Here is a 13,142-nt window from a genome sequence, read left to right on the forward strand (position 1 = left end):
TGCATACTAAATCAAGAGACCCGAACAAGACTCTGGCCCCAAAGCACTCCTATAGCACCAAAGCTATTCGGAGAACTGACTGATCTGGAAACCACAGCGCGGTTCAGGAGAACAAAGTAGAAGAAGAAGAGCAGATTTATGTGTACACAAATAGTGTTAACAGCAGCATTTTTTTTAAAGTGTGGAAATACAGCTTCTGGCACCCATATGACACCCGTGGAAGTACTGAGTGGAAGTCCTCTTTGCTTGGAGTTATGTCCTCTGGAGCTGAATGGTGAGTTGATGGTATTGAAAACTGGTTCTTGACGTCTTAAAATTTGCTTTTATAAATTGCACAATTAAGGAATCTAAATAAGTTTTGTACTTTTAATCATTTTACTAGAAATAGTTTTACCTTTCAGCAAATGAAAATGACAAAACCTGTTTTCTTTTGCTTGCTTGTAGAAATGGGAAAGCCTTGTTTAAAAAGATTTAACATGCATTTACATTTCATATGCAAAATACTCTTTGCAATAGCAATTATGAAACACGTGAAATCTGTCTTCCACTCCTCATTAGAAATATTGGTAACAAGTTCACAGTCAATGTACTTTCAGTAACATTACAATTTCTTCCTAGAGATTTTATATTGTTCTTATTTGCCTTGCCCGTGCTAAGTTATCGGATACATTGGATTACTTTGTTCCTAAATTGGAACTACCTGTGGCCAATATCCCTAGCTCTAATATTCGATAACTATGTTTCTTATCCAATTATATGATGAAATTTTATGCAGCTTTGTGCAAACTTTCCTGTTTAGAGTATATGTTTGGGATACTTTTTATAAAAAAAAAACCCGCCAAAAAAAAAACAAAAAAAAAAAAAAAACTCAGTCAAAGATCGAGTTCCATCAGTTGTTACATTTGCTTGTTGCCTATCCAACATTTAACACAGTTCTTCATAGCATTGAATAAATACTGATCAGAGATTGTGTCTTGAATTGAGTGTACTGATGTAGATATTGATCAGAGATTGTGTCTTGAATTGAGTGTATTGATGTAGATATTGATCAGAGATTGTGTCTTGAATTGAGTGTATTGATGTAGATACTGATCAGAGATTGTGTCTTGAATTGAGTGTATTGATGTAGATATTGATCAGAAATTGTGTCTTGAATTGAGTGTATTGATGTAGATACTGATCAGAGATTGTGTCTTGAATTGAGTGTATTGATGTAGATATTGATCAGAGATTGTGTCTTGAATTGAGTGTATTGATGTAGATATTGATCAGAGATTGTGTCTTGAATTGAGTGTATTGATGTAGATACTGATCAGAGATTGTGTCTTGAATTGAGTGTATTGATGTAGATATTGATCAGAAATTGTGTCTTGAATTGAGTGTATTGATGTAGATACTGATCAGAGATTGTGTCTTGAATTGAGTGTATTGATGTAGATACTGATCAGAGATTGTGTCTTGAATTGAGTGTATTGATGTAGATACTGATCAGAGATTGTGTCTTGAATTGAGTGTATTGATGTAGATACTGATCAGAGATTGTGTCTAGAATTGAGTGTATTGATGTAGATATTGATCAGAGATTGTGTCTTGAATTGAGTGTATTGATGTAGAGCCAATATGCGTACTTTTCGTTTACTTAAAACTTTTTATAACGAGACAGTTTCAATCATTTATAGAGATATTATTTTAATTATATTTGCATTTTTATATGTATATATTGTGGGCACACCTGATTTCTGTAAGTGTCGGCAGGCCGCATAAAACAGGCCGGCGGGTCGCATGTGGCCCGTGGGTCGTAATTTGCCCACCCCTGATTTAGATAAAGGAATATGATGAAGTCTGTGAACGTAATTGTGGTCAGCAGTGGTCACGTCACAAACTACAGATAAAGAATATTACGATTACTAATAAAAAATGTCCTCCTTTAGTGTTACGAAAAAGCTTTGTCAATGTTTTACCATGCTCAACTACGCAGTATTATAAACTTTCGATATCAAATGTTGGTAGTTGGTTAGTAGTTAGTAAGATCATTGGCTACAAAAAAAACCCAATGGGCTTTGTTGCTGCACATAAAAATTATATATGTGTCAGACACGAATAGCCCAAATTTTCAGTAAAAGAAATTACAAAAGTCATTTCTCTATAGAAATAATTACGAAAGCTATATAATATAAAACCACAGACCTATATATACTACTATAAATATAGGTATTAGTTCTCTATTTACGATTTATTTAGGTAGATACTGTTTTACTATTACAGACCAAGTATCAGATTTTAGAAAAACCCAGGCTAGTTTTTTTGTGTAACGCTATTAGCGTTACACCGTATAGATCTAAATTACATCTCTTTATTAGTATAAAAACCATGGCGTGTTATTAACTCTTTATCCCCGTAATTAATTTTTCACATTCTGACAGATTTGTTCATTTTTCCTATCTCTACATTCTACCCTGTTAGGATTAAACTTCAATAACAGTTTTATTAGTATAAAAACCATGGCGTGTTATTAACTCTTTATCCCCGTAATTAATTTTTCACGTTCTGACAGATTTGTTCATTTTTCCTATCTCTACATTCTACCCTGTTAGGATTAAACTTCAATAACAGTTTTGTTTGTAATCAGAAAACGTTACTTTTGATATAGAATTATAGGAGAATGCATGCTCTTTTTATATACAAATACATAAATACAAGTTTATAACACCCGAAATTAATTTAATGTGATCAAATCAACGATGTTATCGTTAATTAGGAAATAATTAATACCCAGGTATCCCGATGTCTCACTAGACTAACTAGAATGCATGCTCTTTTTATATAGCACAAATACAAGTTTATAACACCCAAAATTAATTTAATGTGATCAAATCAACGATGTTATCGTTAATTAGGAGAGAAAGCGTTACCACCCAGATGTCCTGATGTCTAACTAGACTCACCCTACAAAAATGGTGGATCCCTCTATTTTGGACTTTGCTTTCTGTCTCCTGTTGCTGGAAGACCGAGAAGAACCTTTGGATCGTTTCCCGTTGTTGTTTCTGCAAAGAAATAGTTCAAGAGAACGTAGTTAGCTGACAGTGTAAAGTTCTTGGCTTGGCACACCCACACACCCACACACACCCACACACACACACACATGGGTGGGTGGGCACGGTTTTTGTAAACGGCTCTAACGATGTTCCTAGAAATATGACACTTAATGTATATCGCTGGAAAAAGAATGACTAGCTCATTTTCCCCCACAATGTTCAGTTTGCAAGCTAATATGAGGAATTGTATAGAGATATTTTAGATCTGTTAGAAAAAGTTATTCCTTTTTGAGATACAATGCAATGAGGATAGTTGTGTCCATCAGTTAAACGAAAATGAAAGAAAATTCAATATTGTTGTAAAGATGTGGTTCCATTCAAAGACATTATAATGAGCTAATATACATATTATATATTATACGGTTACTCTCAATACTGTATGATTAAAACAGTGTTGACAATTCACTGAATGTTTTATCGGGATAAGGACAATGTGTGGATGGTTTGGGCGACGTTGTAAATTATGGGCCTCGTGTGTGTTGACATTTTACAATCTATTGATATAGTTACAATGTATGTATAGCTATTTCATGGAGGTTTTGTCTTTTAAAAAATGCGGAAGTATGAATGTTTTTCTTGTTACCACTCAGTATCCAGTTAATAACTTTTTAAAATTATTAAACTTAGTGTAGGATGTAATTATCTTATTTTTGAAGAAATATCTGTAATATATAAGATAAGATGAGAAGTGTGTATTTAGATGCAAGAATATCATATTTAAAACATTGTCTACGCAGCCATATACTCTGTTACTTCCCTTTAAATCATTTGTACCACTGATGTTTAAGCGCTCATTGGAGAAAGGGAGGTAAATGAATTCAAAACGTTCACAATTTTAAAATACACAGTTATTTCCCTTTTTAATACACACACACACACACACACACACACACACACACACACACACACACACACACACACACACACACACACACACACACACACACACACACACACACACACACACACACACACACACACACACACACCCCCACCCCCACCCCCTGAAAGAATTGAAAGAACTATTGCACACAGGATGAGGACTGGGGGAGAAGAAAACATGGAGAGGATGAACAAGAAGAAATGACATCGGAATGGGCATGAACCAATTTGTGGGGAATGGCCCAGAATAGAGTCCAATGGCCCTCCACTGAGAGTCAAAAGGAATAAGTAAATAAATCATTCAAAGAATTTTTAAAACCCAGATAATTTGATCATTTTAGCATTACTCTCTATTAAAAAATTATTATTCGTAGTGAAAGATGTTGGTTTAATCCTGTTGGTACTGGAGATAAAGCTAGTGGATTTCCAGAGTATTGTCATGTGCACAATGTAAGACTTGGAATAGCTGCTGTAACGTAATGATGAAGGTACAACATGTACACACACATTCACACACACACACACACAAACGTACATAGATACATATTTATAATAATGATAATAATGACCATCCTATTCCGAAGATTAATGGATGAGTACAGTGTTTCACATGGCTACGCAAACCCACTTGCAACCTGCATATTTCCCCCCCCCCCCCCTGATGTTTGCAAAGCCTTTGTCCTCCGGGCGTCTATTTAAGTTTTCTTGTCTCCTGCGCCAGTCCTCTATAAGGGCTCTCCCCTGGGCCTCAAATGCGTGTTCCGCGGCCTTCGTGAAAGCTCTCCAACTGTCTATAGCGTTTCCAGGGGGAACCTCTATTACGCCGTCCTCCTTAAACCTCGCATGTCTATTTAAGTTTTCTTGTCTCCTGCGCCAGTCCTCTATAAGGGCTCTCCCCTGGGCCTCAAATGCGTGTTCCGCGGCCTTCGTGAAAGCTCTCCAACTGTCTATAGCGTTTCCAGGGGGCACCTCTATTACGCCGTCCTCCTTAAACCTCGCTTATACACGGTTCTCTCGGCACTGTTTCTCATAAACTTTAACCCTAATTTATTAGCATATTTAATATCAAAGCGAGGCCCCTTTTACCTTGAAGAAGTTAACTCTATACTGAGAAAACTAAAGCAAATCTTATTAGCTTGGTTATATCTAATCTAGTCATTGCAGTACTTCCAATACTATCAACGACTGAACAGACATCTCTGATGGGATTGTCCAAATGGGCACTCTTTACCGCGGTCAATCTTATTATGCAAAAAGAAATATGGAAAAGAAAAGGAATCCCAACAAATTATGTAAAGAAGAAATGGAAATTCGATTAGCGTGCAAGAAAAAATATTTTATCAACTTGGCACCTGGTTGTAGGACAACTTGGTTCTCAACCTTTTACTTGTAACAGACAGAGGTAGTTGTTGCAGGACAACTTGGTTCTCAACCTTTTACTTGTAACACACAGAGGTAGTTGTTGCAGGACAACTTGGTTCTCAACCTGTTACTTGTAACACACAGAGGTAGTTGTTGCAGGACAACTTGGTTCTCAACCTGTTACTTGTAACACACAGAGGTAGTTGTTGTAGGGCAACTTGGTTCTCAACCTTTTACTTGTAACACACAGAGGTAGTTGTAGGACAACTTGGTTCTCAACCTTTTACTTGTAACACACAGAGGTAGTTGTAGGACAACTTGGTTCTCAACCTTTTACTTGTAACACACAGAGGTAGTTGTTGTAGGACAACTTGGTTCTCAACCTGTTACTTGTAACACACAGAGGTAGTTGTTGCAGGACAACTTGGTTCTCAACCTGTTACTTGTAAGACAGAGGTAGTTGTTGCAGGACAACTTGGTTCTCAACCTGTTACTTGTAACACACAGAGGTAGTTGTTGCAGGACAACTTGGTTCTCAACCTGTTACTTGTAACACACAGAGGTAGTTGTTGCAGGACAACTTGGTTCTCAACCTGTTACTTGTAACAGACAGAGGTAGTTGTTGTAGAATCTTCTTAGTGTCGTCTTGAAGTGGACATTTTTACAAAGCTTATATTATCTCACTCTGTCTATCTGTCTGTCTTGTACACGTTATTTCTACGACACCCAATCTTGAATGAGGCTGAAATTTCGTACAATTATTTCTTTTAGCAGACAACACAAAAATAATAATAAAAAAAAATTAATCCAATAAAAAAAATATCAATTAGTTCATTAACTATTGGTAATTAATTATTTTGTTTGGTATCTCGAACAAGGGAAAGAAATTGTACTTGACTGAAAGGGTGGTATAAGCTGAATTATTCCCCCTTCTAGGTCGCTGCTTAAGTTACTTTATACAAAACTATAAATAACTATACAGTCTTCTATTTTCGTAGGCGCCTCACTAGTAAAGTGGTCGGTTTGAGGAGGCTTGAGCCATGAATTCAAAGTCAGGTCGTTTCACCTATTTTCATAGATGCTTTTAAAAAGGAAATATGTTAAAAATGTCCCCAGGTATCCCTTCCCCAAATATTTCTAAGCGCATAGATTTATTGTTGTTGGTCTAGAATCCCTAGATCTATTACAAATGTAATATTGCTTGACTGATCCAAACTAATTGATACAATCACACGTCGTATAAGCTTTGTTTTTTTTTTTAAGTATTTAAAAAGTGTTTTTCTTGTTTGGTATCACAGAAAACGTCGCCAGAGAATAGAGGAGCGAAAATTGTATACCGGCAAAAATCAAAAGGCAGGCAACCCAAAGGAAGACCGCGACTTTCTATGGGCTGACGATGTGAAGGCAGATCTATGGCAGCTTGAGGGTTCAAGCGTGGAGACGAAAAGCTGATGAGAAATTTGAATGGAAGTGGCCCGAGTCATCCATCGAATGGAAGTGGCCCGAGTCATCCATCGAATGGAAGTGGGCCGAGTCATCCATCGAATGGAAGTGGCCCGACCTATCCATCGAATGGAAGTGGCCCGACCTATCCATCGAATGGAAGTGGCCCGAGTCATCCATCGAATGGAAGTGGCCCGAGTATAATAATGTCGATTTTACTTCACCAATATTCAAATATAAATTCGCTACTACAATGCAAAACAAAAAATCCAAACAACATCTTTACGCCTCAGTGTTGGCACAGGTTGAGAAACGGGCTGCACGACTGTAAGAGGAGGACACTCTAGCCTCCCCGCTTTGTTTTTTTGTGGTCGTCGGTAGAAACATCTCCTGTCTTTTAGAACACATCTCTTGTCGGTAGAAACATCTCCTGTCTTTTAGAACACATCTCTTGTCGGTAGAAACATCTTCTGTCTTTTAGAACACATCTCTTGTAGGTAGAAACATCTTCTGTCTTTTAGAACACATCTCTTGTCGGTAGAAACATCTCCTGTCTTTAGAACACATCTCTTGTAGGTAGAAACATCTCCTGTCTTTAGAACACATCTCTTGTAGGTAGAAATATCTCCTGTCTTTTAGAACACATCTCTTGTCGGTAGAATACATCTCCTGTCTTTAGAACACATCTCTTGTCGGTAGAAACATCTTCTGTCTTTTAGAACACATCTCTTGTCGGTAGAAACATCTCCTGTCTTTTAGAACACATCTCTTGTCGGTAGAATACATCTCCTGTCTTTAGAACACATCTCTTGTCGGTAGAAACATCTTCTGTCTTTTAGAACACATCTCTTGTAGGTAGAAACATCTCCTGTCTTTTAGAACACATCTCTTGTCGGTAGAAACATCTCCTGTCTTTAGAACACATCTCTTGTCGGTAGAAACATCTTCTGTCTTTTAGAACACATCTCTTGGCGGTAGAAACATCTCCTGTCTTTAGAACACATCTCTTGGCGGTAGAAACATCTTCTGTCTTTTAGAACACATCTCTTGGCGGTAGAAACATCTCCTGTCTTTAGAACACATCTCTTGTCGGTAGAAACATCTCCTGTCTTTAGAACACATCTCTTGTCGGTAGAAACATCTCCTGTCTTTAGAACACATCTCTTGGCGGTAGAAACATCTTCTGTCTTTAGAACACATCTCTTGGCGGTAGAAACATCTCCTGTCTTTAGAACACATCTCTTGGCGGTAGAAACATCTCCTGTCTTTAGAACACATCTCTTGGCGGTAGAAACATCTCCTGTCTTTAGAACACATCTCTTGTCGGTAGAAACATCTCCTGTCTTTAGAACACATCTCTTGTCGGTAGAAACATCTCCTGTCTTTAGAACACATCTCTTGGCGGTAGAAACATCTCCTGTCTTTAGAACACATCTCTTGTCGGTAGAAACATCTCCTGTCTGTATAATTCTAATTAAACCCAATTTAAAATGAAATAGAAAAACATAATTAAAAATCATCTAAATTGAATTTATTTGTTAAAAACGTTCAGAAAAAATGATTTTTTAAATTTCATTATTTGTCAGACAGAAGTGTGACTAGATCAAACTGAAACAGCAATTACAATATTTAAAAAAAAGGCTTTACAACTTGACAATTATTTTTTTTGTTACATACTTTTCTCATTATTCAAAGTAATACGTTTAGTCATTCAAGCGTTCCAAATTCACCAATAGCATATCGTTGTTGTATGTAGTTTCATAAAACATCTCCAAATGTATATGCTCTAACAGAGACATATTTGTGACAGTTTCATAAAACATCTCCTAATGTATATGCTCTAACAGAGACATATTTGTGACGGTTCCATAAAACATCTCCTAATGTATAAGCTCTAACAGAGACCTATTTGTGACGGTTTCATAAAACATCTCCTAATGTATATGCTCTAACAGAGACCTATTTGTGACGGTTCCATAAAACATCTCCTAATGTATATGCTCTAACAGAGACCTATTTGTGACGGTTTCATAAAAGGCGGGAAAATAGCTAGCGTTATGGTGTCTCTGGTGTACACACTTAAGGAAGGGTTTATAAGAGTATGTTGTTTTTTTTAAAGGTATAAAGAGATTTTTGTGTATTTTTGAGCACGGCAGAATCCAATGTTCTAAGCTCTTCTATTTATAGCACAAACTACTCTGTAAACGGAGGAAGCATTAGACTTTTGTTTTTCTTGACTATAGTTCGCGTGTGTGTGTATATGTTGACTTAAGCCCATTTATACATGTGTGTATGTGTGTTGTGTGTTGCTGAATTTTTCTTTCTGCATTCCTTTCTAACGCTTTGCATTCTGTGATTCTCAACAAGGTTTTTTTTCAACTGTAAATAGAGGAACCAGGCAGAATGACAGATTTAGGTGTTCATACCAAACTTTAGTGCCATATGAATAATTGGATGACATTGCAGGTTGAGCCTAAATGCAACATTAACACCTAGATAATACTGTTACGTATTTCTGATTTTCTGGCTAAATGTACTAGGCACACAAATAAAAGAAACACTGCAAAGAACTTGACGACTCAACTTTCAGCTTTAAATAACTTTATTGAATTATAACTATAACAATTCGTCACTGTAACATGTAGCGTATACGTCTTACATCGACTGTATCGACTGTAACGGCTCAAGTCCACTCTCTTCTACTGTCTCGCACAGTAGAGAACAGTATCGACGACTGTACTGACTCTTTTCACATGAACATCTCTGGTTTATAAATAGTCCCTAATCGCTTGTCTATTGTTGCAAAAACACTGCTAGTATCCTCTGGAACAACATGGGAGGAAACATCACATCCTGTTGTTGTTTATACATGTCGATTCCAGAGGATGCCTGCTGCAGTGTCATCTCGCCGAGGTCACACGTAGTGACCTCTAACTGTCACTGTTCATTTGTCACAATGCCCCCCTTCGTAAATCTGTTCGTCCTCTGGAACAACACGTGAGGCACGTCCCATCCTGTCTTTGTTTACATGCATAGATTCCAGATAACACTCGGTGCTGTGTCATCTCGCCGGGGTCACACATAGTGACCTCTACCTGTCACTGTTCATTCGTAACAATACAAACTAACATTTTGTAAGTTAAGATTGGTGTTAACATGCCCAATGTCAGGAATGAATTGAAATAAACGTAGGTGTTCTGAAATTATCGGGATATTCCCCTTTCCCTAGTGATTTGAGAAGAATACAACCTCTACTTGTCCAATCAGCATCTCGATTTTAGATCCTGCTGGAGGCTCGAGACCTATAATTTAGACTCTAGGTTGCGTTGCTAGCCAGAATAAAAAATACGCAGAAATGTTGTAACACATTTGTAACACTGCGTATGATCCCTGGTGAAAGAAAGAAATTTACCTTTGCAGAAAAAAGATTTACCTTGCAACAAAACTAGCAGACGACTTTGATGTTCACTGACTTGAAACTTTAATGACTGAGTGTCCCTGAAGTAATTCTTTCTAGGCTGACACATACAATTGCAACATCCACGCGTTGAAAACTATTCGGCATTCTTAGAGAGGCAATTTAGTCTACTTCAAGTGAGGACCAAACATCAGAAATGCATTGGGGAGGTCGAGGAGTCTGCCATGACCCTTCACCGCTAGGGGAGAAACACGGGAAGCTCCGTGGATTTCAGCAGGCAATACTTCTTTCGATTGAGACGATTGGTTGTAAAAACAAAGTTTAGATAAAACATAAGTAACCTGACTTTTGAAGAAAGAAAACTTTTATTACTACCGTCTCGAATAAATACAAGGGCCCTTCTAATCATTACAGAAAAAACTAAAAAAATTGTCACTGGAACCAAGAATTATTGAACTGTCCACTGTTGATTCCGTATTCTGTGTTCCGGAAAATGCCGAAAAAAAATTAAAAAGATAAGACATGGGCAAACTTGGGCAAGGTATTCTCACCAAGAGACAATGAGCTCTGTACTTACAAAATAGTTGTGATTTCATTTCTCACTCAAACATCATCAGTAAGATCCCTCCAATAATAAATAAATACATACAAAATTAAATATTTTTTTATGCTTCAAATATCGATAAACAACAAAAAAGCATTTAATTTTTTTCATCTGTTCTGCTACAACGCCAAAGGTTTCATGTGTTAAATGCTGTTTTCTAAACGTCTTAGGACGTCATTTGCTGGTATCAGTAGGAGAAAAACTGCACAACATGCTGCTCCATTTGAATGGTCATTGACTAGTAAAAGAAACAATTTAGAATATATCCATTGAAGATTAAAAAAACAAACTACGTACCAAAAAACAAAACAAAACAACAACAAACAAACAAAAACAACAACGTTTTTGAGCCACAATGTACTTTTTCGAGCTCCATTACAGCTACACTTACCCCCTTTATGCTCGTCACCATTAGTTACTCCTTGCTGCCCGTTGGAGATACAATATTACATTGCTATTTAAGGTGACTCTATATATCATCGTTGTAAGGTGGATACAAACAAAGGAGGTGTAACAGACGTACTGTAGAACTGACATACTTATAAATGACATTAACATTCTGTCAATTGAACTCTGATCTGATGCCCACTGGGTGGTGAAGTGTAACAGACGTACTGTAGAACTGACATAACAACTTATAAATGACATTAACATTCTGTCAATTGAACTCTGATCTGATGCCCACTGGGTGGTGAGGTGTAACAGACGTACTGTAGAACTGACATAACAACTTATAAATGACATTAACATTCTGTCAATTGAACTCTGATCTGAAGCCCACTGGGTTGTGAGGAGTAACTCGTGATACAACAATTGACGCGTATACTAAGTGTTTATTAGCACTTTTCTGTCGCTAAGCGTTGTCAATATAGCTCTTTTCTATCTTTTCTGTCGCTAAGTGTTGTCAATAGTCTCTTTAAAGTTTCTACGTTATATTTCATACTACAGAATCTCTAAAAAGGAGATTGCTAAAAAATATTTACATATCTCATAATTATTGTTTCAAAATAAAAGGATCTAAATCTAGAACTAAATCTAGATTCATGTGGCATGTGAGATCTGTTAGGAATTGCGTTTCCTCAGATAAACATTTTCCACGAACTATTCAAAAGCACAGCTCGACGTTTAAGGGAGATAATCTATAAGACTGTTTCCGACATTTACAAGAGGCCCCCTAATCACATCCATCGAACACTTCCCCCGTTTTGTCCTTGTTGTGAAGAGTTCTCTTTCCTTGCCAAATTGCTTTGCTTGTTCTTTAAAAACATTATTCGATTTTATTTCGTCTATCAAATGTAACCCTTTATATCTTTAAGACAAGTGTCTTGCAAATATGGGAATTCAGAACAGGAAATGCACCTCATTAAAAAATTGAAATCTCTCTGTCTGTCTGTCTGTCTGTCTGTCTATCTATCTATCTATCTATCTATCTATCTATCTATCTATCTATCTATCTATCTATCTATCTATCTATCTATCTATCTATCCATCCATCTATCTATCTATCTATCTATCTATCTATCTATCTATCTATCTATCTATCTATCTATCTATCTATCTATCTATCTATCTATCTATCTATCTATCTATCTATCATTTGAAAAATGTCAAGTTGTCTTTTCTTGTTATGTTTCTTCTTTACATTGGGCAAACACCTCTCCTCACATTAAACAGCAAAGATCTATTCTAGAGACAGCTCTTGTTGTTTCATGTTACCGCTAGGTTGAGCTACTGTTTGTAGGAGAGTAGTATATGGGGACTTTTTTTTCTTTCCTCTTCTTTAACTAGCTTAAAGGGGAGCAATCTGAGGTTTGCCTTTTTAAATTCCAAGTTATGTCACATTAAAAACAAAACTGCTACTATTAAATGTCAATGACATGTTTGGGCCACAGACATAATGGACCTCATTCACCAATCGTAAACAAATAACATTTAGCCACGTGATAATATTGATAAAACAATGAAAATTACGTGACAGCCTTAATGGATTGCGAAATTTGTATAGAAGATATAGAGAATCACGTGGGAAAATGTTGTTTGTTTACGATTGGTGAATGAGGTCCATTTTGACATGAATGACAAGAGCCTCCAAAAAATGAGCAAATGGCTTGCCAATTGTTTTGGAACAATATTATGGGCCGTAGGAGTTGTCTGGGATAATATTATGGGCCTTAGGAATTGTTTTGGAACAATATTATGGGCCTTAGGAATTGTTTTGGAACAATATTATGGGCCTTAGGAACTGTTTCGGAACAATATTAAGGGCCTTAGGAATTGTTTTGGAACAATATTATGGGCCTTAGGAACTGTTTCGGAACAATATTAAGGGCCTTAGGAA

The 13,142-nt window shown here is 36.7% G+C and overlaps 1 protein-coding gene across 7 annotated transcripts in view; it reads right to left on the reverse strand.

Annotated features, from left to right (window-relative positions):
- The window catches only part of LOC106050822 (CUGBP Elav-like family member 2), a 186,560-nt gene that overhangs the window by 43,708 nt on the left and 129,710 nt on the right, over positions 1-13,142 (reverse strand). For all 7 annotated transcript variants that reach the window (XM_056034069.1, XM_056034066.1, XM_056034067.1 and 4 more), the window contains exon 3: positions 2,946-3,044. In XM_056034069.1, coding sequence (XP_055890044.1) covers positions 2,946-3,044 — 99 coding nt within the window. The remainder of the gene's footprint in view (positions 1-2,945; positions 3,045-13,142) is intronic.

This window comes from Biomphalaria glabrata, chromosome 6, assembly GCF_947242115.1.
Source record: "Biomphalaria glabrata chromosome 6, xgBioGlab47.1, whole genome shotgun sequence".
Classification (NCBI taxonomy): domain Eukaryota; kingdom Metazoa; phylum Mollusca; class Gastropoda; family Planorbidae; genus Biomphalaria; species Biomphalaria glabrata.